This window comes from Patagioenas fasciata, chromosome 22 (assembly GCF_037038585.1).
Source record: "Patagioenas fasciata isolate bPatFas1 chromosome 22, bPatFas1.hap1, whole genome shotgun sequence".
In the NCBI taxonomy this organism is placed as follows: Eukaryota; Metazoa; Chordata; class Aves; order Columbiformes; family Columbidae; genus Patagioenas; species Patagioenas fasciata.
This window is the reverse complement of record NC_092541.1, coordinates 460,218-485,780: the sequence shown is the minus strand read 5'-3', so window position 1 is coordinate 485,780 and position 25,563 is coordinate 460,218. Positions and strand designations below refer to the sequence as shown.

The 25,563-nt window shown below is 58.6% G+C and overlaps 2 protein-coding genes across 2 annotated transcripts; one reads left to right on the top strand and one right to left on the bottom strand.

Moving 5' to 3' along the window:
- Positions 1-1,227: 1,227 nt before the first annotated feature.
- On the bottom strand, positions 1,228-9,873 carry FAM117A (family with sequence similarity 117 member A). The gene is made up of 8 exons (XM_065856222.2): positions 9,724-9,873; positions 6,338-6,504; positions 3,979-4,068; positions 3,706-3,819; positions 3,348-3,482; positions 2,799-2,979; positions 2,386-2,506; positions 1,228-1,799 (listed from the first exon to the last, which is right to left on the bottom strand). The coding sequence occupies exons 1-8, from the start codon at positions 9,800-9,802 to the stop codon at positions 1,493-1,495; spliced, it is 1,194 nt and encodes a 397-aa protein (XP_065712294.2). The 5' UTR covers positions 9,803-9,873; the 3' UTR covers positions 1,228-1,492.
- Positions 9,874-12,899: 3,026 nt separating this feature from the next.
- KAT7 (lysine acetyltransferase 7) lies at positions 12,900-24,141 on the top strand. Its single transcript, XM_065856195.2, has 15 exons — positions 12,900-13,673; positions 15,088-15,235; positions 16,401-16,577; positions 16,768-17,007; positions 17,480-17,562; positions 17,765-17,854; positions 18,443-18,541; positions 18,708-18,818; positions 19,425-19,616; positions 19,816-19,905; positions 20,176-20,316; positions 20,692-20,785; positions 20,970-21,116; positions 21,678-21,784; positions 22,409-24,141. Exons 1-15 carry the CDS (start codon positions 13,659-13,661, stop codon positions 22,508-22,510), a joined length of 1,836 nt encoding a protein of 611 aa, XP_065712267.2. The 5' UTR covers positions 12,900-13,658; the 3' UTR covers positions 22,511-24,141.
- The last annotated feature ends 1,422 nt before the right edge of the window (positions 24,142-25,563 follow it).

Sequence of the window (25,563 nt, the reverse complement as noted above, 5' to 3'; positions counted from 1 at the left end):
CAGCTCCCACCCGAGCGATGTCCCCATGGGGTTGTGCCGGTGTCCCCACAGCCGGTGATGATCCTGCAGCAGCTTCCTGGGACCATGGCTGCCCTGTGTCCCCCACCGGACCCCGGCCCGTCCAGGGAGGTGTGTGATGGTAGATGTAGAGGTCAGCATTAAAACCAGCTTATCTTCACCCTTTTTCAGGATGAGGGGCAGGCAGGGGGGCTGTGCCCACTCTGCAGCCTCACAGGGCGGTGATTCCATGGCTGCTTTGCTCCATGGGATGAGATTTTAGGTGGTTTTACCCACCCAGAAGCCTGGGCTGCCTTTGGCGACACCAGGACACTCCCAGGGGATGGTTTTGGGCTGTTTTTTAAATCCCACTTCCATACCCTTTACCAGCTTCTTAGCCCTTCTCCGAACTCTGATCTTGGATCTGATCTGATCCTGGGGACGTTCTGATGGGGATGCAGAGCCGGGCGCTGCGTTTCCCCCGCAGCCGGATTGTTCTCAGTGTTCCGCGCTGAACGAATCCGCCTGCGAGGCCCCATCTGGAGCTGAGCCGCGGGCTGCGCCCAGCGGGTCCAGCACTAAGCCTGGCTTGGTTCTTCCCGGCCAGCACAGCCCCAGGACATGCTCAGCACCTTCCCCTCCCTGCACCAGCCCCACATCACCGCTACTGCCCATTGCAGCTCCCTACCTGTGCAGCTCCGCGCTCCTTCCCGCCGCCCCGGCTCCTCACCCCGGGAAACCCTGGGAACGGCGGCGGAGACACGGGAGTTCTGTCTGGACCCCCCTGTGCAGACCGGGACCACGACTCAAAACGTTAAACCCCAAAGTCCTTGGGCTGCCCGAAGCGTTTGGTTTCTCACAAACGCCCCGAGCCCACGCGGCCCCTCCCGCACTCCCGCTCAGCTCCGAGACACAAAACAAACTCCAAACGGCTGCAAAAATAGTGTCTTTGGGAAAAAATAGAGTTTCTACATCACATACAACAAAATCTGCTCCTCCACACGCCAGAGCCTCCACAACAGCGCCAAGTCGGACCCGCTTCCCCGTCCTTGCACAGTGCGGAGCCCCTGGTCCTGCTCACAGAACGAGGGACCCAAGCCCAAGCCCCCCGGAGCTCCCACAGCACAACCTGCACCGGCCCGGCCCCCCGGCTCCTGTGGGAGCGGCTGCAGCGCAGACAACAGGGCATCCCCGTTCCCCAGCCCACGGGGGCAGCGCCCAACCGGCCCCACCGGCCCCGGAACCCTCCCGGCTCAACCTCCTTCCTGCACCGCCCAGCACGAGTTCACCCGAACAGTCACACGGGAAAGAGCTTCGAACAGGGGAGGCGCTGAGAAACGAGCCCGCCCCACGGCACCTTGTGCTTCAGCTTCCATCGCCCTTGGCGGAAAGCGCTGCGGTGTCAGTCCCAGGGCCGCCACATCCCACCTCCGAGGCACAAAGGCTCCCCAGGCCGGCAGAGGAGCCGGCACCGCTGCCAGCGTTCCCAGTGGCTTCACACCGCGAGGGAGCTGTGGAAGACGCTCTTCTTGGGCTGCCCGCGCTTCCAGGGTCCGTAACTCAGGGCGGGAGACGCGGACACCTCGCTGGAGCCATCGGCCACTGCGTCCTCCCATGCGCCAAGGAACGGGCTGGGGGCCGGGCAGGACAGGAAGGTGCCTGCGCTGGGGGGCTGGAGCCCCGCGCTGGGGAAGAGTGGCTGCTCCAGGCTGACGGGGCAGAAGGCAGAGCCCGTGGGGTTGAAGTGCACTTTGTTCTTGTCCGGGCAGGACGGCTGGAACGGCTGCTCGGGGCTGGGGGAGCTGCGGGAGACACGGGGACACCGTGAGGAACCAACGCCCCCGGGGTATTGCGGGGAAAACACCCCAAGCTGTGCACCCCGCCAGGATCCCGATAGCACAACAGCCCCACGACTGGACAGAGCGGCACCAGAGGCTGGTTTGTCTTGAAACAACATTGATCCACAGGAGCACAAGTGTGATGGAGCGGCTGAGGGACCTGGGGGGTTCAGCTGGAGAACAGGAGCTGAGGGGAGACCTGATCTCTGAACTGCCTGAAAGGATCTTGGAGCCAGGGGGGTCGGGCTCTGCTCCCCAGGAACAAGCGCCAGGAGCAGAGGAAACGGCCTCAAGTTGCACCAGGGGAGGTTGAGATTGGATCTGGGAACAATTTCTTCCCCAAAGGGCTGTGGGGCATTGGAACAGGCTGCCCAGGGCAGGGCTGGAGTCACCATCCCTGGAGGGCTGGACATGGGGCAGTGCTGGGGTGGGTTACGGTTGGACTCTGATCCTGGGGCAGCGGTGACACCTGCGGCAACAGCAGCTCAGCTGCCCCCACCCAGGACCAACCTCACACAAGTTCTCTGCTGCCAGCAGCTCCTTTACTTACGAAGCTTCTTCGAAGGCCCGAACCCTCTCGCATCCCTCGGGGGGTTCCCGTTTGAACACGTAGCTGTGGTTGGGCCGGGGAGAGGCAGCAAAGGCCGGGACTGGTGAAGAGCCGCCCTCATCTGGCAGGGAAAGAAAGCACAGACTGAGAAAGTTTTAAAAGAATCCAACACCACTCTGTAACTCGACCCCAGAGACGCTCTTCTGGGCCCCCGGGGCCGCAGGCACGACCCCCCGAAGCTGCGGCATTTTACCCCTGCAGCTCCCAGCTCCCGCCCTCTGCTGCGGCTCCAGCGCAGCTGAACCACGGCACCAGAGCCCGCGGCACCTCGGCCCCGTCAGTGCGGACGGAGCAGCCGCTGCACCCCGGGGTCCACAGCACCAGCCCCTTTGCCCCCCGCCTGCAGCGTTTACCTTTGTCCTTGGGGGCTGGCGGCCCCTCGTCCACCGCAGGGGAAGGTTCTGCGGCCACTGGGTGCAGTGGCGTGGACGGGGACAGGGACAGGCTGCTGCTGGAATCCAGCGCCAGGGACGTGGCTCCGGAGCTGCTCTGAGCAGGTGCCGGTGCCCGGTGTCCGTCTGGAACATCCAAAATCTGGGGAGGAAGCAAAGTCTGAGCAGAGCAGGAAACCCCGCCTGCAGGGGCCGTGTGTGACAGCAGCGATTTGGGGCTGTGTCCCCTCGCCCGCCCTGCACAGAGCCCACGGACACAGCCTGGGACCCCGTCAGAGCTGTCACCGTGTCCCCTGTCCCGGGAGCAGGACCGGCTGATCTCTCACAGCACAGCAAGTTTCAGGGAGGGAACTCAGTGGCCACTTGACCCGATTTAGACTTTTACGTGCCCAGAACAAACTGAACTCAACGCAGAGACCATCCCCATGGCCAAGAGACAGATCCAGGCTTCAGAGGAGATTTTCGGGACCCCCCCAGGGGATTCAGGACAACGTTGTGACCCTCACTCACCCGCAGGAGCTCTTCATCCCCCTGTTCCTTCACAAACGCCTCCTCCAGCTCCTGGTTCAGCCCCTCCAGGCTCCGGTGCAGGCAGGGGCTGAGCCTCAGAACAGGAGATGGACAAAGGAAACCCGAAGGAGAGTCCTGCAATGACCCAGAACCAATAACTCATCATATCCACGTGCACTCGGCCGCTACGCCCTGTTCCGCAGCCCTCCGGGCTCAGCACAAGCCTTGCGGAGGCTGCTGGGAGTCGGGTGAACTCGCTGCGCGCAGAGTGGGTGCAGGGACATGGGGCAGAGGTTGGGAACAGGGGGACCCAGAGGAGCTCGCCTTCCCCCCTGAGGACACACGGACGCGCACGCACCCGGAGCGACGCGCGGACAGCGTGGTCGCCCAGCAGAGGGGAGCTCCTCTCCTTCTCTTTGCCACTTCTGCCATTCAGCTTCGTCCGCTGGAGCTGCTGCTTCAGCCTGATGATCTGTCAAACAAGCCGCAGCTACAGAGCCGGTCGAGCCCCCCCAACCCAGGTACTGGCCCCCCAGCCCGGGTCCCGGCCCCCCAGCCCGGGTCCCGGCCCCCCGGGCGCACAGGAGCTCCCGCCCAGGTCTGTGTTCCCTCCTGCCCAGGGCCGCGTTACCTCCTGGCGGTGATCAGCGCTGCCCCAGGACGCAGAGCGCTGGTGAGCGCCGGCTTTCCCCACTGCCGCGTGGTGCCAGGACACTGGAGTCTGAAATGACGAGAAACATGGCTGAGAATAATCAAACATTTACCGCCTGGAGACTCTGGCAGAGTCCTAAGGATACGTGATCGACCGCTGCCTGCTCCCGCGTCCCCCCGTTAACACGGCGCCCAGTGACGTGCGTTACAAGACAGCCACCTATTTACATCTGCCCAGACAAAGCCATTTTGGCCAGATTCACGCCCATCGGGAAACTGGACCTCACAGACCTGCCCAGCGAGAGACCTGCGCCGGGTCCGCGGTTCAACCACAGCCACCTGGCAGGGCAAAGCGCACCAGCCCACAGCTCCAGAGAAACAACCGCAACCACGCTGTGCCACCCACGGCCGTGACGCGGGGACCGGCTGTTTGGAGCAGCGTCACCAAGAGGAACCCTCATCCGGCCGCAGGTGGCACCAAACCCAGCGCGGCTGCCGGGGTGCGGCCGCTCGCGTCCCAGCCGACTCCGCGCAGAGAAGCGGCCCCGGCGCCGCCTCCCACGGCCGCAGCCCCAGCAGCGCGACGTTCCGGTATCGATGGGAATCGGAACGCACTGTCGCTCTGATCGAAGGGTGGGAACTTCCTTCCGCTGAGCTCGGCGCCCTTGACTCGCTCCAGCACCGCAAATGGGCTTTAAAATCTACTTAAGGCACAGGAGCGAGTCACCCAGAGAGGCCCCTGCTGCCCGGGGTACAGGTGATCTCCGGGCAGGGATCCAGCCCTCTCCTGCCCTCGCAGCCCCAAGGAAACCCCCTCACCCTGTGAGCCGCGCTCCCCGCAGCCACAGCCGCCTGTCCGTGTGTCCATGTGTCCGTCCTGCGGCTGCTCTCGTGTGTCCGTCCCGCGGCTGCTCTGCCCATTCACAGCACCCGGTTCACCCCGATTCCCACTGAGCCCCGAGCTGCTGCTCATCCCGGCACAGCCGAGCTCCTTTCCTACCCCAGACCCTCTCTCCCAAACAACTCAAACGTTATTTGGCCGTCATCCCAAAACATCGTGTCACTCTGTCCCAGCAGATCGCACACGTGGGGCTGAGAGGGGCCAAGGTCCCGGGGACCCACAGCCTGTCCCACACTGGGCCTGAGCGGGGCTGTGGGAACCTGAGCTGCAGCTGTGGGAACGTGACGGACCCTCAGACAGGCCCGGGGCCGCTGGGGACCCGAGGGGGCTGTGCACCGCTGCTCACTGAAACCGGGGCCTGAAACGGAAGCACAGAGGCTCTTTGCAATAGGAAGGCCCGAACGTGAAGAGCACACCCGCGTCCCTGCTCTCGCGGGCAGCCCGGCAAGGCAGAAGGAAATTACAGAACCTTTTGTACTAACTGCGGTGAAACCACTTCCTCAGAAAAAGGACAGAAAAAACCCTTTGCAGAGCGAGATAACGCCCCGGGCTCCAGCTGCGAGCGGGGCTGCCGGCCCCCGCACCCACATCGCTCCCCAGCGCACCACGGCGCCCTGCAGCTCTCAGCACCGATCCGCAGCGCACGGGGCGAACGCGGACCCCGGTAACCGCGAGGGAGCAGCGGCCAAGTCTGGAGGAACGTTTGTCAATACACAGGGTGCTCTGGAGCCCAGGATGTGTCCGAGCCCCGCAGACAGACAGACACACACCCCAGAGATCGCTGCTCGCTCCACGTGCGTTGCAAGGAAAATGGAGCACTTGGAGCCGTCAGCTCCCGAGGGGCCGCAGCACCAGCAGCACCACCTGCGGGAAGGAGCAGCTGCACCCTTACCCTCCCCAAACAGCCACGTGCAGCAAACACGAGCAGCCCTGGAGCCGGGGCTCAGGTGCTCCCGGCACCGCACGCCACCGCGACTCAGACAGACAAAGCCCTTCCCGCTGCTCTCTGCCCTCGCAGCTCCTGGCACTACAACCCAAACACAAACAGGCAAGAACGCTTTGGGAAAGGACAATGGAGGTTGGCATCCAATTGAGAATTTGCTGCAAACAAGCCCATAATAAATTGTTGAACAGCAAAGATCCAGCGCAGCGGAGCCCTCCCCGCGGCGCCCGGCCACAGGCAGCGCGTGGCACGGAGCCGCAGCTCCACATCGGGGCTCAGCCCCAATGCCGGGAAAAGCAGCAGCATGGAGCCAACAGCAGGGAAGAAAGGCAGAGGCCACCGGCCTCCAGACGGGGCCAGGGAAACCCCGACCCCGCACCAGAGCGCAGTCACTTGAAGCTGGGAAGCGAAAGGGGGAGAAAAGCTGCAGAGAGCTGCGGGCAGGATGCTCCGCCGGCCCCTCTGCCCGACGCTCCCGCGCTCGCGGGTCGGTACCTGGGTGGCTTTGTGGCTCACGCGCGAGGCGGCCGCTCCCTCGGGGTCCCGCGGCCACTGTCCCAGCAGGTAGGAGCCCAGCACGGTGTCCAGCGAGGACGTGCGGTGCACGCGGGGCTGCCGCGCTCGCCGGCTCCGCTCCGCCGCGGCGGCACAGGGGACGCTGGCTGGACGGGAAGAGAAAGAAAATGAGATTTCCGAAACCAAGAACCCCGGCTCTTCTCCCACAGCCTCATTTTCCCCAGGGAAGCGTCCTGTCCTCGCTCCCACCTCCACCGGAACCGCGGGAGGATCAGCACCCCCGGCCGGGCCGCAGGAGGAGCGCGTGGGCTCAGCGGGGACCGGGACGGAGAGGCGCCACCTGGGCACCGTCACCACCCACGCACTCGGAGCCAGCAGGAAGGTTTGTGTTTCGTTGTGATCAGACAGACAAACCACCGCACACGGACGGGGAGGCCGAGCAGCTCCGCTCCGGCGCTTTGGGTACGACACTCCCGCCTCCCTCCCCAAAACAGCACCGCAGGCAGCGCATTAACCGCGCTGAACCAGCACTGAAACCAGCACTGAACCTGAGCTCTGTGCTGTGCTTGCCAAACGCCTCCATGCACAAAGGTGCTGAGGCTGCTCCAGGACACAGCCTGTTGAAGACACCTTTTCATAAGCTAAAATACCATTTGAACAGCGGAATTCGGGTTCTAGGTGAGGAAAGGGCAGAACAAAGCCCCGCATAGGAGGGCGAGGGCAGGATTAGTCCCGACAGCCACGCAAGGTCCACATGGATTTAAGGCTCATTGCCTCGGGTCCAGCTGGCACTTCAGGACACGCTCCCTGTTAACAGCGAGACACCTGCTGCTTCCTTCAGAACCTCGTTAGTGTCTGCAGCTCGTTCCCCACGGCTGCGTTACCCGCGTCTCCACCAAAGAAACCACAGCAAGCAAGGGGACAGTTCCCATTGCTGCAGAGCTGTGAAACCTCCTTCCTTCCCCCACCAGGTCTCACCCTGGGGAAACCGACCCTTCAACAGCAGGAGGTGGTTCAGAAACATAGGGACCTGCTGCTCAGACCCTGCGGGTCTGGGAACGGGGCCCTGCGAGGGTCCGTGTTACGGCGCTGGAGGACAAACCAACCACGCGGTGCAGGGTGAGCACGAGCAGCCTCCGCAGGCCGGGCACAGCGCCCGCTTTTCCAGGGAAAACAGAACAGCTTCAGTGTGAAGAGGCTTCAAGGAGAATGAACCTGGCACTCACAGGCAGAGTAAAGGGTAACGACACAAGCCCTCGGTGCTCCTGCCATAGGAGCCAACGTGGCCACAGCAGGAGCTCCCGCCACCGAGCCTTTCGTCCTCAGGCCTGTGCCAGGGAGGTGTCCACACCTCCCAAAACCACCGGCCATCTGCCCTTAGAGATTCGTAACTGAGGGGAAACTCACACCCACACCAGGGTGGGATTTCACAGCTCTTCGCAACACCAACACAGAAACGCAACCCCCAGAGCGCTGCAACCGCAGGGAGGCAGAAGCTGCGGTTCCACCCGCTGCCCCACGGCCGCTGCTCGCACTGCGCACAGCCCGACACCCACAGACACCGAACCCCCCCGCACAGCCCTGGGACCCGGAACCCCTCTGCCCCGCGGACACCGACACCGCGGAGCTGCGCAGGACCTGGAGGGCTGCCCGGGACGCAGCACCCGCAGACACCGTTGAGGGAGTCGAGCAGCGGACATGGGTGGCTTGAGCTGGTTTTCCTGGACACGGACAAACAGCAACTCCCTCCAACGGGCTCCCGGCCCGCAGCCCAGCGCCAGCTGAGGAACAGCTGAACTCCTCACCTTCACCTTAATTCTTTCAAAGTTTGTTTTTCAAATGATAAAGCAATCTGAAGAACTTGAGCATCAGTGTCACCTTGACCTGCTGGGGCAGCGCCAGAGCTGTGTCCACACAGGATTTCAACACGCAGCTTTGCACAAGCAGAACCCACTGCACTCTGACGGTATTTCTCACAGGGTTAGGCCGTGGCAGCTGCTCCCGGGCTCAGCGGATCCTCTGCGACCAGAGCAGCTGCAGATCAGCCCCATGGCCCCGCACGTCTCCCGAGCACAGACCTGCAGCCAGAGCGGCCGCGCAAAGCGGAGGGAGCAGCGGTTTCTGGGCTGAGCGCACACCAGGGACCAGCAGAAGAGTTGGATTCTGATCACCAGCACTCCAGGCTTGGGTTAAACTGCTGGTTTAACTGCAGCTCCTGCACACGCAGGGAATGGACTGAGCCAGAGTGGAAATTCAGACTCCTCCAAAACTGCAGAGGAAATTATTATGATCAAGAGGAAACACTGAGGGTCCTGCAGAGCGAGGCATGGAGCCAGGAAGAAGTGAGGAGCAGCAGCTCTGGTTCGTGTGCTTGGAGCTGCGGGCACGACCGGGGAGCAACCACAGCTCCGGCACCGGGCTCCCCCCGCTGCTTCACCTCTGACAGCGGATCTACCGAGTAACCGCCCCATTCCGAGCGGCTCCACCCGGCTCCAGCGCAGCCCAGAGCGGAGAGAACTGCACCCAACAGAATTCATTTCCTTAACTTGTTTCAAGTGGAAGCTGAACAAAAAGCTTTCCAATGGCTCCTCTGCTCAACACCAGCCCTGCCCGAGTCTCAAGCAGGGAGCACAGGACCCCAGGAGGGGCCGTTAATTGTTAATTATCGCTCAGACGGGCTCATCCTCCGCACAGCACAGCGGTTCGGCGGGGGGAGCAGACACCAAGGGACCCGCCGCACAAACCGCTCTGGCCGGTACAAACCAATCAACCTCACGTCCGACCCACAAAGAGTTTCACTGCTATTCTGGTACTTCAGGAGATAACAAAGAGCAAGCAAGAGCCCAGCGTCCAAAAGCAGCGCCACACGCAGCCAGAAGCGACACACACATCAAGAAAAGCCAAACACGATCATTGATCACAAAAAAGTTACATCGAAAAAAGCCTTCCTGAAAAAACCTCAGCAGTGCAGTTGGGGACAAACTGCCGCTAGCGCAGCGCGACTTATCGCCTGTTTATCAAGCCAGATGAGCTGCACAGAACGGAGGACACAGGGTTCTGACACCACCTCACGCGGGTGCAGCGGGGCCCGCCCGGCCGCTCCCCCTCCGCTGCCCCGGGTCTCGTTCTCTTTCACTTCCACCCCCGCAGCAGCAGCGAGAAACCTCCCGAACGCCCGGCTCGGCTGCCGGGCCCGGGGCGCAGAGGCGCTCGCCCGCTGAGAGCGGTTCGGCCCCCGGAGGTGCCGCTGGAACCGGCGGAGCGGCTCACGGTGCCGGTTCGGGGCCCCAGCACCGCCCCCGGTGCGGAGGACACGCGGGGTCCCCCGAGGCCGCACCCCGGCGGTGCCCGGCTCCCCCCGTTACCTGCCCGGCCCCCGTCTCCGCGGCGCTGCTGCAGCTGGAAGGGGACGGTAGCGCGCAGCGGCTGCAGCCCCCCCGCCATCCCCGGCCCGCACCGCCCGCCGCACTGACTGGGGGCGCCGCCAGCACCGCTTATCAGCGCTCCGGGGTCGGGGCCGGCGAGAGGAGCCCGGCGGTCATTGGCTGTGCGCGGTGAAACGACCCGCCCTCCTTAACCGCATCCAATCAGGACGCTCCGCAAGCTCCTCCCCCGCACGTGCTACAACAGTAGCCAATAAGAAAACCGCTCACCTGTAATAGGCATCATCCCTCCCGCCAGAGCCAATCAAAGAGGGAAGAGACTCAAGCCCCGCCCTCTCTCCCTCCCCGCCGCGGTGGCGCAACCAATTGCAACGAGAGGCAGATGTGTAAACCCCACCCTACTGCGGGAGGACCAATCGCAAGCCTCTCCTAAGGCCCCGCCCCTTCCGCGCACAGACGAATCAGAGTGGCCCGCCAATGTTTACGTTCCGCCTCCGGCCGCGATGGCGGCGGCTGCGAGGGGACCGGGAGCGGCGGCCCCGGCAGCACCGCCCCGGCAGCACCGGCGGCCCCGGCCCTCGCAGGCCGCACAGAGGCCCCGAGCCAGGGCCGGGCCCGGCCCCCCGCCCTCCTGTTCCTCACTTCTGGCCGCGTCTCCATCGTCACCCGGGGGCCTTTCCCTCGTTCCACCCCAGAACGCGTCCGTGTCCTGAGCAGCCCCCAGCGCGCCCGTGAGCGCCGCCCCGCTCTGGCTGAGCGCGCACGCAGCCTCCCCGTGCGCCAGGCCCCGCTCTGCCGCCAGGACGCGGCTCGGGGCTCCGCAGCGCCGGGCCCAGCGTGGAGGGTGCGGCTGAGCCGCCCGGCCCAGCAGCGCCGGAGCCGTGGCCGGAGCTGATAAGAGGAGGGAAGGCGGGAGGTGGCGCCGCAGCCGGGCCGGGTGCCAGCGCCGAGGAGCGGCGGTGACGGCCCCGTGGCAGCAGCACCGTCGCTCCCCAGCTATCGCAGCACAGCAGCGCTCCATGGCCGCCGTATCGCCGAACCGCGGGGCCAGCTGCCCGGGTCAGCATTTAATCGGGCAGTGGATGGGGAAGCAGAGTGCGCGTGGGACAGAGAACCCCGCGGGGGGAGCGGCGCTGGGACCCAGCGACCGGGGCGACAGGACGTGCCGCCTGGGGCCCGGGGCACACAAACCACAGCCTTGCCCATTGCATCTCAGCAAACCAGTGGTCCCTATCTCCTCACGGACCAGCGCTGCGAGGTCGCTGATAAGGCGGAGCCGCCGCACACGCAGGCACCACGATCGCTGAGGACGGCCCCGGGCAGGGAACGTTCCAGAACAGCAGCAGCCACCGGGGTGTTTCTGAGCCTTAGCAGCACTCCCCAGAAGACACTTCAAGTATTTCCCTGTTCACTTAATCCTACAAGCTGAAATTAAGTTTTAAACGACACAAAGGTCCCCAAGTGTCTGTTCTCTCAACGGTTCCTCCTATCGCAGCTGCAGACACCAGGTAAAGCCGATCCCGGAAACCTTCCCGCTCCTCCACGGAGCCGTTCCTGCGAGTCAGCGGCTCTCCTGACAATATTGCGGTCCCGAGGTCCTCAGTAGCTATTGGCAGAGAAATAGGACACATGAGAAAAAGAAACGGAGAGGGAACTACCACAGTACAGGTGCTCAAAAGAACACCAAACTGCAATAAAAATAGTTTTAAATGCCAAATAAAGGAGTCTTGACCATAATCTTTTTTTTTCAGACTGATAGCTCAGCTTTCCTAGGAGCCCGACGGGGTCAGTCCTCCTCACCTAGAACTCAAATTCACCTCTCGGTTTCTGTGCCACGCTGCCTTTTTAGGGCACTGCGAGTCGAGCCCAAGAGCCACAGCTGGAACAAACTAAATACGTTCACTCCTCGGTGCTGTTTCGTTTGAGCACGGAGGCCACGCAGCTGCGCTGCTGATTGTTCTCACCGTATCTCATGCTATAAATACAGCATGGAATACTGAAACAGAAATCAAGTGGTTCAGCATAACTAGGCTAAGCAGCACACCAAATACTTTTCTCAAGGTTTAAAACCCCACATTTTGTTTTCTAATGTAGGAAGAGGCAAGAGAGCACCAGCTGTCACCCATCAAACCGGCTCCAGCCATTCCAGCTCCCATCAGTCGCTCATTCTCAGCCAGTCCGGCCCATGCGCACACACTGCAGGGTGAAGCGATAGAAAACCAAAGCTCCTGCATTCCTGCAGGCCACACTCCAGCCTCCGCAGCACAGTCGTCTCCCTGAAATTAAGGTTCCTAACGATGTTCTGCACAGCAGCAGCAGTAGCACCATCGTTTAGAGCTGCTGAGGCTGCAGGTCCGGGATGCAGCTCGTCACCCTGCCCCCGGAGCTGGAGCATCTGCCCCACGGAGCCGCTCGGTCCATCGCAACCAGCAAACACCGCGCGGCCCCAGGACGCCCGGGCGCACCCGAGGGCTCTGGAGCGGCCCGGGAACGCCCAGCCAGCTCCTCCGCACTTCGAGGCAGGAGAACACCGGGGTGCGACCGGCCTGCCCGCCCCGAGACCAGCCCAGCGCCCACTGCTCTTGGCTTCGCATCAGCGTCACCCGAGCAGGTGACAGGCACACAGGACACACGTAAGGCGGAACAGTTGCCACTGCAGCCCCCTCATTCTGGTCCAGCGCTCGAGTCCTACATGAGATTATATTTCTGGCTGTTTGCTATGGGTAGGAGGGAGACAGAGCTTAGATTTAGAGTCCTGATCAGCTGTGCATGAACGTGGAAGATCAAAGGGTCACTCAGCACACAAGCTAAGCTTTCCCTCATTGTCCTTGAGCAGAATGCCTCTCCCTGTGCTGCGCAGCCGAATGCCTGCCCGTCTGCTCCCACTCCATCCCCAGGGACGGCTGCGCTTCGCTGCTGGGCAGGTTCTGCACTCCAGTGTTTTGAGATGAAAAGCTCTGAAGAGCAGCAAGATAAATAGAACTGCAGTTTATTAACAGATCATCCAGCAGGGCAGCCAAGCTGCTCCGGTCTGGCGGTGCTGGCAGTGCGAGCAGCTGCTCAGCCGGGCAGCAGCTCGGGGGTTTTTCCGCCCACGGCGCAGCGTGCAGGGCGCGCCCGGGAACACCGCCGTGGAGCCACAGGAATGGCGCTGCTTGCACAACTACGGACAGCGTGCACTCACAGGGGCTGCAGGATTGGGCCCTGAGAGCTGCGTAATCCCTAGAGATAACCGCATTTGGGAGGAAAACGTGTGTTTGATGGAACACCCGCGTTTTTTCCGCAGGTCGTTACATGACGCAGGACCCTGCTGCTCTCGGCGGTACCACCCTGACCCTACGGACACATCGCACCTGACAGGCCAACAGCTCCGGCGGCTGCGACACCCGGCGACCGCCGGGCTCGGGAGAACTGACCCCCAGAGCGGAGAGAGCAGCGACGGGCAGGAGCGCGTCCGCAGACCGCCCCGCCACCCGCCGCTGCCCGGCCCCAAAATGGCCGCGGCGGGACGGCCGAGGCTGCCCGAACCCAACATGGCGCCCCGGAGCCAACACCCGCTCCGCTCTCCGGGAACCCGCCGACTTCACGCCCGGACCCGAGATGGCCGCCGGCAGCTTCACCGTCAGCGGCGCCGCCGGGATCCCAGCCCGACTCCAAGATGGCAGCGCCCGCTGGCGGGAGGCTGGCTCGGGGTCACGTGACGGGGGTGTGGGCCGTGTCCCGGCGGAAGCGTGAGGGACCGAGCGGGGAGCGGGGGCTGGCGGGAGCGGCTGGCGCCGCCGGAGCAGACGTGCCGCAGGACGGGAGACACGGCCGTCACCACGGAGCCCGCCAGCGCCAACACGGCGGCGACCGCCGCTTCGCGGGCCGGGGGCGCCGGGGACCAGCCAACCTCGCTGCCCCCGCCCCCGCCGAGGATGCCGCGCAGGAAGGTGAGTGCGGCCGGGGAACCGGGGAGGCGCCCGGCGGGGGAACCGGCGAACTGGGGCGGCGGCGTTCCCCTTCCCCACCCCCCGCTGCTACCTCTTACGGGCACAAAACCGGGGGGGAAAATAGCGGCCTTCAGCCCCCAGCGCCCGCCCCGCTCGCTCCCTGAGTGGCTCCCGCTCGCGCACGCTGAGCGCTGATTGGCCAGCTTGCTCGTCACTCATCGCCCCCAACGGTTAGCCTTCCCCCCCCGCGCCTGTAGTGTGGTCCGCCTCTTGGATTTTCCGATTGGACCGGCAGTTGGCGAACTGGTTCCGTATTGGTCTGACTGCCCTGCCGGACTGGCCGCTAATTGGCTTGTGCGGCTGCCCATCTACGCCCCAACGGTCACCTCCCCGCGCGTGCCTTGTTTCTCCCTCCGTCCCTTCCCCCATCGCACTTCGCGCCCCCGGGTTGATGTTTGTGTGGGAGCGAGGCTCGCCCTGATAGGCTGTCGGCCGCCGTCAGTCACGCCGTACTGCCACGCCTTTTTGCTCTCCGAGCTGTCATTGGCGGGCTTTCCCTTTAGGCCCCTCCCACGGGCGTTGTGATTGGCCGGGACCGGCGAGTCTGCGCCGGGCGCAAAACAAAGCGGCGCGGGGGCTGCGCTCTCGCTGTGGGGTTCTGAGGTTGCTTCGGCCGTTTCCCGCAGCGCTTGGGGAGAAGCGCCCGCGCCGACCCGCCCCGGCCGGCACCTGCTGGCCCGCCCGCGCCCTGGCTGTGCCGCCGGGCTGCAGGGCAGGCGTCTCCGGAGGCCCAGTGGCTGCCCGCCCGCTCCCGAGGCCTGCTCCCCTCAGGGAGCCCGGCCGCTCTGCCGCGCCGCGTGAGGTGAATGCAGCTGCGCGCACAGAGCCGCCCTCCCTCTGCCCGGCGTCCGCCCGCCGCTGCCCGGAGCGCCTGATGGTGCGCAGTTCGGCCGGCCCTTGCTGAGCCCATGCTGCTCCCTCCAGCACCGGCTCCCGGGGTGCCTCTGCTGGGCTGGGATGGGCAGTGGCACAGCAGGGCTGGGACAGGCACAGCAGGGCTGGGGTGGGTGCAGCAGGGCTGGGGGCCTTGCAGGGCACTGAGAATGCAGCTCAGAGCGGGTCCTGTCCAGCCTTGAAACTGCATTGACCTGTGGCTTTCAGTAAAGTCGGTGCTGCTGGGATCTCTCTTGGTGGATCGGTTTGCAGAAACTTTGTTACTGAAGGCACTGTCTGATGCCACATATTTGTTAAACTGTTTTCTCCAGAGTAATACCCTTGATATTTATTAGTTTGTATGTATCATTGTGTCAGCTTGAATTTATCTAGCATCAAATAGTTAATTTTTTTCACGGTATAAGTACAATAAGCAAGTTTAAGTGCCCCTGTGCTGACGTCCGGGTGTGCGCTGTTGCAGAGGAATGCGGGCAGCAGCTCGGATGGCACAGAGGACTCGGATTTCTCCACGGATCCCGAGCACACGGACAGCTCGGAGAGCGACGGCGCGTCCCGGCGCTCGGCCCGCGTGACCCGCTCCTCCGCCAGGCTCAGCCAGAGCTCCCAAGGTAAACGCTTGGTTTTCTTGCACTAGGAAAAGTAAAGCAGCCTCTTAAGCAACAAGAGGCTCACCGTGCTGCATATTCCTGACCTTTGGAGTGTTGGAGTTTATACCAGCATAAAAATTGCACAAATGAGGTAACATAAATATTACAGTGGTGATGGAAGTCAAATCTCGACTCTAAAGGAAGTGGGAATCAAGCCCCATGATTCTGCTGCCAGCTTTACCAAATTTTCCTGAGTACTCTTAAAAATTTGCTTTCCATGTAGACAGCTCCGTTGGCACTGGAGCCGAGCTAGAGAGAGGCTGTTTAGAGGTGAATGGGGGTTTTCTGTGCTGCAAGGGAAGATGTATGTTCATGCCTTGCTGACGCTGGCCGTACTCTGCAATAACCGTAACCAACATATTGCCGGTTATTTTGTGTGCTTCTACTTTGGCATCCAGACTTTAAGAGGAAACATCGAATGTGTCCACCTCCTCACTTTTAGTGTTAGTCACTTCTTGGCTGCGAGTTAATCAGCTCCCATCTGACATCAAGGGGAGGCAATGAGGTAGATAATCACTTATTTCCATTGCTCCATGTATACGCTTTGATCAAGAATCTGTTCTGTTACAAACTTTATTGCAAGTTAGAAATATATGTTCCTGATTATCTAATAAGTGGGTCTTGAAAACAAGAGGATGTGTACGGGATACCTGGGATACTCCCAGCTTCTGAAAGCATTGTTTTCATGCAAAATAATTATTTTCTAGTCTTATGAGAAGTATGGGATCACGAAACCACGCGTATGGTGCCCAATACAGCTCCACACCAGGAGCAGCCGTACCATTCCCAAGGGTTATCTAAACACGTCTAGTTCTTATCTAAACTACAACTGTTCTTCAGCTTTCCACATGGGAGCTGGTTTGTAATTACTAGTTAATGAAGTAATTAAGTCCGGAGAAAGCTGATCTAATTCCAGATTGTTCAGTGTTGGTAGAGGATCAGCAGATTTAAGCGCAGAAGCACAGGGCGTCCCTGTGCGGTGGTGGGCAGTGGGGCAGGGCTGGCTGCTGGTCCCCGCTGTCAGTCCCAGTCTGCTCCAGCCTGTCCTCAGGGGCTGTGCTGCAGCCTTCAGAACTCGTCTCTGACCCGCAGTTACTGCGGGCGTAACGACAGTGTCTGTGCTCAGATTCCAGCCCGGTTCACAACCCGCCGTCGTTCGGAGCGGAGGAGCCGGTGTACTCCACGCGCAGGGTGACGCGCAGCCAGCAGCAGCCCGCGCCCGTCACCCCCAAGAAGTACCCGCTGCGCCAGACCCGCTCGTCCGGCTCCGAGACCGAGCAAGTGGTCGACTTTTCTGACAGAGGTACGGAGGGCGCGGGGCGGAGTCGAGAGGTTGCAAAACGCTCTCGGGAAGCGCGTGTGGCTCCATTCTCTGAGGGCAGCCTGTAATATCCCGAGGATGGAGGGTTTGAGACAGCTCTCTGGAGTTGCTTTATGTATCTTTCTGAAAGCTTTCTTTCAGGCAAGTTTGTAACATTTTGATCCTTATTCAGACACTAAAAATGCAGCGGATCACGATGAATCTCCACCTCGTACCCCCACTGGGAATGCCCCTTCCTCAGAGTCCGATATTGATATCTCCAGTCCAAACGTGTCCCACGATGAGAGCATTGCCAAGGACATGTCCATGAAGGATTCTGGAAGTGACCTGTCCCACCGCCCTAAGCGCCGCCGCTTCCATGAAAGCTACAATTTCAACATGAAGTGTCCCACTCCTGGTTGCAACTCTTTAGGTAAATTCAGCTCCAGGATTAATCTGCTGGGTTTTGCCTTCCTGTTATGATATTCCAAGTAACAACATGCACTAAGTTAGGATCAGAAGTGTTAGTGAGATGTGGGTTTATTCTTCCTGTGTTTGGGGTATAACAGGGCAGAGAACCAGGCAGGAGTGCGGGAGGAAAAGGCAGAGTCTTGCAGGTAGGGTGCTAGTGAGACGCAGGTTTTCAGGAACAAGTGATCGCAGACCTGTGATATCCCTGGCTGCTGCATGGAGCGTGGCTCTTCAAAGAAGGAAAATCCTGCTCATGCTGACTGTTCTTAAAGCCTGTGCCGTGAACCGTGACTTGTGCTCCTTCTGTCACACTGGTAATAAGCCAAGGACACCCCTTGAGATGCTCATCAGAGGGATGTGCCCATCTGGGATACTCGTTAAAGCTCTTTATGATCACACGTTAAGATTGGGCTCTTTGTCCTGATCCTTTGCAGGACACCTGACTGGAAAACACGAGCGCCACTTTTCCATCTCGGGATGCCCGCTGTATCATAATCTCTCAGCAGATGAGTGCAAGGTAAATGAGGCTTCTGGTTTATTTTCCTTATGTTATTAATAACATGCCGTGACCTGCCATTTGTGAACAGGAAGCAGAGATAAGACGTTTCAGCTGATGTCTGTAGCTGTGAGCAGCAGTTGTGTGTCAAACCATCCGCGAGTTTCAGCTCGGCTCTGGCGGTCGTTTGCTGCAGCACTGACAGCTGAGTCTTGGCTTGCAGGTGCGAGCGCAGAGCCGGGATAAGCAGATCGAGGAGAGGATGCTGGCCCATCGGCAGGACGACAACAACAGGCACGCCACCAGGCACCAGGTCAGCCATCTGCATACCACGGAGCGGCTGCTCCCTTCAGAGCGGAAAAATGACCAGTGTGTCCCAGCAAGGGCCACTCACTGTGCCACAGGGAGACTGGAGCGGCTGCTGGGAGCAGAGGGGGCACTGGTGGTACAAGGGAGGCTGCAGCTGTGCTCAGGGCAGTCTTTGTGTGTTTCGAGGGGTAGGATGAGAGAATTCCTGCAGAAATGTTAACTACAGTTTTACTCTGGCTAAACAGAAAAGAATGAAAGCAGGGGAATTACATTTTCAGTTCACGAGCCTTGGACTTGAGTCAAGATGACTGAATGAGTCAGCTGGGAGCTTTTCCCCATGATTAAGCAGCACACAAAGAGTGTCTTGTGGGACTGAGGTACAGTGGCAATGGCAGGCTGTGGCAGGAAGAAACATTTCCTATTTTACATGCCTGGGTTGTACCTGCAGTGCCCTCTTATTAGTGTAGGATTTGGTTCAGGGGCAACAGCTTTGTGAAGGGAAAGTCAGGACGGGGCCTTTGGGCTGAAGGTGAAGAAGAGTGTTGGAAGTGCATGAGGCCTGGTGAAGGTTTCAACCTCTGCTTCCTTGCAGGCACCAACAGAGAGGCAGCTGCGATACAAAGAGAAAGTGGCTGAGCTCCGGAAGAAGAGAAACTCTGGACTAAGCAAGGAGCAAAAAGAAAAATACATGGTAAGAGCAATAACGTTATTTGTTCATTCCCTTCTGTCTGGAACGAGACCACTAAGTGGGAGTTTGGCTTTCTCAGTCATCCCGCAACACTCTCAGCTGAAAAAGCCGCAAGATCCACCAGCTTAGGAGCAGCACAGCGGCAAAACCTGCTGTTATTTTATTGTAGGAACACAGACAAACCTATGGCAATACCAGAGAACCTCTGCTTGAAAACCTGACGAGCGAGTACGACCTCGAGCTTTTCCGAAGAGCACAAGCACGGGCATCTGAGGACCTGGTGAGACTTCTAATTCATCTCTCATAGCAAATGTCTCTGGAAATGGGAATGCTCTGCAGGAGGAATAATGAGGGACAGTCCCGTTCAGGGGGTGTTTGTTTTCGATGGAAGAGCGGGCAGCCTCACTTGCTGAAAGCACGGCCAAGGAGTGGTGATAGCAAGGGACAGACGTCACTGGGACAGCAGCTGGTGACTGTGGGCCGGAGTTCAAACCTGGTATCCTTGAGGCTTCGCAGGTGCCTTCCAGAGCTGCTTTCCATCCCCAGAGATGAACCAAAAGACGCTCTGATGCTTCCCAGTGCCAACTGTATCTGGGTTGTCTGAGCAGAACATTGGGCTGGATCCTCTTCCTACAGATTAGGGAAGAAGCACCAAGTTGCGTTGCTTTCCTGACGGAAAGAGCAGGGTTCTGGTGCTGGCGTATGCTGAGTGCTGGTTCACAGGACACGTCCTGGTGGAAGGACCAGTGACTGCCCTGCTTGGGGACAGGGCTGTGGGAGGGTCATCAGGTGTGCTCACACTGACAAAGGAATAAAAAGGACCCCCTTCCTCTCTACCTACTTAGAGGGCTTTTTGAAAATAATCATCCACTTTTTTCATTCACAGGAAAAGTTGCGTCTTCAGGGCCAGATCACAGAAGGGAGCAATATGATTAAAACGATCGCGTTTGGCCGTTACGAGCTGGACACCTGGTATCATTCCCCCTACCCAGAGGAGTACGCTCGTCTGGGACGTCTCTACATGTGCGAGTTCTGTCTCAAATACATGAAGAGCCAGACCATACTGCGCAGACACATGGTAAGTGCCGGGGCAGAGCTGATCCCTGCGCTCGACATCCGACCTCAGAGTGTAAGTGTTTTAGAACATTAGCTGTTAGCTGAGGTGCTCGCTTTAGGGGGTGAGCAGACTGAGTGTTTTCTGGTATATCGAGTAGCTGTTGTAACTTTTTCTGCCCTTAAAACAGTGGTGTCAACCTAACTCTGTTTTCCCATCATAGGCAAAATGTGTTTGGAAACATCCACCGGGTGATGAAATCTACCGCAAAGGCTCCATTTCAGTGTTTGAGGTGGATGGGAAGAAGAACAAGGTACCAACTGCGATCATTAAGCCAGTGTTGAGTGTGGGATCTGTCTTTCAAATCTGCTGGTCTCGTCCTGTAGAGAGCGAGGGTGCAAAGGGCCCTTTCTCCCTCTAATTGCAGAACCTTTGCTGGCGTCTGACGTGCCCTTTCTGGCAGTCCAGCAGTACTTGTGTCTATTTTCTTTGTGGTTATTCCTCAGCCCTGTTGTGCTCCAGCAGTTCCCTCTTGGGACAGTGGGCTGTAATAAACAGCTGTATTCTCTTCTTTTGGTTCTAGATCTACTGTCAGAACCTGTGTCTGCTGGCCAAACTTTTCTTGGACCACAAAACGCTGTATTACGATGTTGAGCCCTTCCTCTTCTACGTCATGACAGAAGCGGACAACACTGGCTGCCACCTGATCGGGTATTTCTCCAAGGTTGGTGGCCTGCTCTGAACACGTCAGCGTGCGCCACGCGCTTGCAGTGCTGCTGCTGGGTCGCTTTCTTGTTCCACGTGAACCTGGTTTGGTGACAGCGGTGGTAGCGAGAGCGTTCCTGGCTCCTCAGGCACAGCTCCGGAGCTGCACTTAAACTGCCCCAAACACCCAGCTGAGTGGCCGGTAACGTGAGACACGCAGGTTGGAGCCGAAGGACGATCGGGTTCCTTGTTGTTAGGCAGGTTTTTCTGCTGTTGCTCCTCTCGCCTCGTATTTATCAGCTGCACAGGCTTGTTCTGTCCCATGGATTATGATATACCCATTGTTTGTGCAGATCGAGACCTGTTCATCTCTCCTCTCTGTTCTTGTTTTTAGGAGAAGAATTCTTTTCTCAACTACAATGTTTCGTGTATCCTGACAATGCCTCAGTATATGAGGCAAGGCTACGGCAAAATGCTCATTGACTTCAGTAAGTATAAAGAGAGGAATTCTGGAAACGTGTTCTGTCCAACATGACAATTTCACCAAGTAATCTTAAGTATCTGTGGTGGTGGAGCGATTTTCATTGTAGCTGATCTCTGCGTTTGCTAAAGAGGGCACCGGTCAGGAGAGAGTCGTTCAGGAAGGATAAGTCGGTTTTCTTTCCTTTCCAGGCTATTTGCTTTCGAAAGTAGAAGAAAAAGTCGGCTCTCCGGAACGCCCTCTGTCTGATTTGGGTCTCATCAGCTACCGCAGTTACTGGAAGGAAGTTCTGCTTCGTTACCTGCATAACTTCCAAGGAAAAGAGATCTCTATAAAAGGTGCGTTTTCAAGCCAAATACGCTGATAGCAAGTTGGTTCAAGAACAAACGCACACATCTCCGTCGCCCCCTTTGCTCCGGCGCGAGGCAGGGCGCGCCTGACTCACCCCTGGGGGGTGGTGGCTGCACAGCTGGTGGAACGTTCTGTAGCTGGGAACGGCTCCTTTCCGCCCTGCCACCGGGGAACATGAGCCGGACTTGCAGAGCTTTGAAAGCGTATGCTGGCTGCTGCTTTATAAATACATTAAAAAATACAGCAAATTAACTTTACCCATCTGTAGATTATAATGTTAATTTTAAAAGGAAAAACGACCCCGCTGAGAGGCCTTCAAGTGCTTTGGAAAAATACTAAGACTATTTGGACGCCTTTTAATAGCATTTTTATGTTTATGGCAGCTAGGAGTATGCAGCGTTTCCTAGAGATGTTGAGGTAGCTTTGACGAAGTGGCTGCATCTGCTTTCAGAGGATCACACCTCATTAACTCGTAGCTGAAAACTGACAATTACAGGCTGTTGCAGAGAAGTGTTTCTGTTCTAACGTGACCTGGTGCCGGTTTGCAGAAATCAGCCAGGAGACGGCGGTGAATCCTGTCGACATCGTCAGCACGCTGCAGGCGCTTCAGATGCTCAAGTACTGGAAGGGAAAACACCTGGTCCTAAAGAGACAGGTAAGATTTGCAGTGGCTATTTCTGCAGTTCTGTTTCTTGATATTTGCTGCTAGATTCATATGGACTTGCTGCAACCAATATTTGCTTTTCATTCTCGGGGGGGAGTGCTGGAATTTTCCAATGTAGTAACTGATAAAACACGACATGGCACCCACCCTGGTTCTGGAGCAGTCAGGAGCCGTGCTGCGCTGCCCTTCCTTTGCTCATGTGCGGAGTAACGTTGCTTGTTGTGAGCGGCTCTTTTGGGAGCGATGGATCAACACTCCCATCACACTCCTCATCGTTCCTGCCCTTTATTGGGCAAATGGGTGACCCAGTGAACTGAGTTACTGGGATGCTGAATGACTGCTGTTTGTACCCTGATTAGATACAAGACAAGTGGTTTATCAGTCTCCAAATGTGACAGCACCTCTCTTGTGCTTTCCCCTCCCCGAGACCTCACTGTGTAGCTAAAAGGAGCCATTTCAGCGTGACTGGAAGAGGCTGCTGGAAACGCTGTGTTTTGTCACGCTGAGCAGTTGGTCGGCTCGTCACCTTCAGCTCTGTGCCGGGGCGTGTGGTGGTGTGCCGCGGATAATGCTCCACGTTTGTTTTAACCTGCCCTTTCGTGCTCTTTCCCTCAGGATCTGATTGATGAATGGATAGCCAAAGAGGCAAAAAGATCCAACAGCAATAAGATAATGGATCCCAGCTGTTTGAAATGGACCCCTCCCAAGGGAACTTAATGTCTGTCGCTCCTGTCGCCAGTGACCCCCAGCAGTAGAAGCGCCCCAGGGATCTGTGTTGTATCTGTTGCTGTTGTGACTGGCTGGTACAGTGCCCCCCAAGATCAGCTCCCCTTGGGACTGTTCTGGCCCAGGTCTGGTGCACCCACAGACGCTAGTTCTGAGGAACTTGATGTTTCGGCCTCAATGAGGTTGCAAGGATTGGATCTGTATAGGACCCAAACGAAGCTCCCAGCAGCGCTGGCCCAAGGAGTCCTGATGTCTGGTACTGTACCTGTCCAGTCACTGGTCTTAACCCCACGTTCCTGCTCGGATGAGGTTGTGTTGTGTTCTATAATCTGGTTGTTTCTCCCTTCAGGTTCCTTGCGTTTCGAGTAGCGGATGTAACTTCTGTGGCTTTTGAACAAGGTCTAATAATGCTTGTTTGGGGAGAGGCTGCACTTACACTGGCTGCAGCATTTTTAACGCGTCCTGTCTGGACTGTTCTGTTCCATTTATCAAATAGTTTTAGCGAGATAACGCCTCCTCTTTCAGCAGTGTTTGCCGTATAACATAGCAGGTCTTCACATAGCTAATACTGTACAGTCAGAAGCTTTAGTGTCTGTAACCGAGTGGTGTGCTTGTGTGTGACCCTGGAGGAGTCAAGGCCGAGCGCGTGGGGCCGTCGTGCTCTGGGGTGGTTCTAGAGCTGCTCTGGGTCTGTGCTCCTGCAGCCGCTACGGCGCCCCAGCTGGAGGGAGCTCTGAGCGTTACTGCCTTTCCTGGTTTATCTCTTGGAGTTAGTGGTTCCTCAACACAGTTCACCGTATCTCACTGGAGATACTTTTCGCAGAGCAGTCTTCCTGGAACTGTAGGTCTCTTTGTGTTGGAGAGGATTATTTTCCCTCCAGACTGAAGAAGTCAAAACTTCCGACACATCTGGCTGGCCTTGTCCAAACAGCCACAGAAACTGCAGCGCAAATGTCGTCAGTTGTTGGATCGCCTGCGTTCCGTGCACCGGCGGCAGCTCCAGTGAGCTGTGTGGATGGTTTGCTTCTCTGACAGCGCATTCTCGTTTGTCTTCATAAAACAAAAGAGCTGTTACTTCCTCTCTCCCGTTGGCACCACTGGAAGAAACTATTGTACAATGGCTTTTGAGTATAACCACTGTCCTTGTGCCACAAACTTCCTGTATGGCTCCAGTGTGACGGAGAGGGGACAATCTTGGGGTGGCCCATGGCAGCACCATGTAGTGCCGGTTTCATTGAAGCCGTCCGGCGCTTCCCCACGGAACGGGACCTGAACCGAGGCACGCGCCGTGCTCCGGGCGGGAGGAGCCGCTTCTGTAACCACTGAGCCATCCTGCTGTGGACGAGTTGTGTTGCTCTCCTGGTGGCTGTCTGTCTTTCTGCCCCCTAGAAAAGATAAGAGATCATCAGTACGTGTTGTGTACCTTGTGGGCATTACTGAAGTTCGCCGTCCCTGCCCTTTGCTCCGTGTTGTGACTGCAGACGCTCGTGGCACTGTCAGCAGGTGGATCTCTGGAGTAGGGGAGAAGGCCGTTCTTGTGCAGAAGATAACCCTGTTCCCATGATGTGGTAGAATGTGCTGTTCTTGTATCTACTGCTCAATAAAGCATGTTCTCTGCTCAAGTTCCTGCCTTCTCTGTATTTTGTCAGTCAGGTGCTGTTCTGCATCTCCAGCTGAGCGAAGCTGCTGCTTTATGTTGTGAGGGACTAACCTGGAACCCCTCTTTGTGCCCGGTGTATTGGAGGGTGCAGAGAGGCCAGAGCGAGCGTGGCCTGGGCCTGGAGCAGCTCAGCTTAGCAAGAAAGAGCCGCTTAGTTGAGATGTGGAGCACCTTGTGCTGGTTGACGTGCAAATCTGTTTACTCAGGTCCTCATTGTCTTGTTCCCAGCGCAGCCGCTATGGGAAACAGATCTCCAGCGTGGCCCGAACCTCTCCATCCTTCTCCCACTGCATTTGCCACACCACAGGTTTTTTCCCAGACTCCTGCAATGTCGGTGCAATAAGGGTTTGCTGCAGTGAGACAAGCCAGTGCTGCTCTCTTGTCACTGCAGCTCTCGTGTGTCTCCAGGAGCTGCTCTGGCGCTGCTCCTGCCCGGCCGAGCTGGCGCGGCTCTTGGCTTTTCCTTTTTGATGTCATTGTTTGGGGCAGGATGTGGTCGCGTTGTGGCCACGCTGAGGATCTGCGGGGAAGGAATAGGTGGTTGATATTCCTATAAAGAACGCCAGAGGAAAAGAGGCAGTGGGGCAGCAGGAAGCAAAGGAAGCTAAATGTGTACAATTACTTCAGCTGTTTCTATTGTGATGGCTGTGTAACTCAGTTTAAACCCCTGTAGGACAGTCCATGTGCCAGCAACTCCGCCTTCCTGTTGTTCCAAAGCTACGGAAAGAACTAGAACACCAACCTCTCAGCAGCGCGCGGGCGGGGACATCAGCTCTATTTTGGGAGCTGTCCCTGTAATTAGGGCCGCCCGGCCCCCAGCCCTGGGCTCCTGCCCACGTGCCACAGCGACACCCCAGACCCTGGGGTGGCAAAAAGGAGGAAAACAGGAGGAGAAGACAACATCCCAGGAAGGCAGTGGATCTCAAAGGCTCCCGTGCGTTTTCTACAGTAAAAGATTTCCAATTGAGAGAGTTAAACTGGACTTGACGCCCTTCTCCAGTGTCACAATTAACTCATGTGCCGAACAGCAGTAAAATACTTCAGAAGATTCACAGATTACAATATTCCTATGTCTCGAATTAGCAGCAGGAAGTGCAGGCGGATCACGCGTTCTGTCCTGGAGATGAACCCGGCCCTGCGGAGCAGCACGAGGAGCGCGGGTGCCCGCAGACGCCGTCGCTGGCAGCGTCGCTGTGTCCCCGGTGCGCCCGCTCCCTGCACCGCAGGGCCGGTTCGCTCTCCATCCGCCTGGGCTCCCGTGCCGACTCAGCTGTCCTTCCAGTGCGATACGCCACGGTTTCTTTTAGTGCTGCTTTGGTGAGCGGCAGCCAGGGCTCTGAGCGACCTTGCTCTGACAGACTGGTCCTGGTGTGAGAAAAGCAGG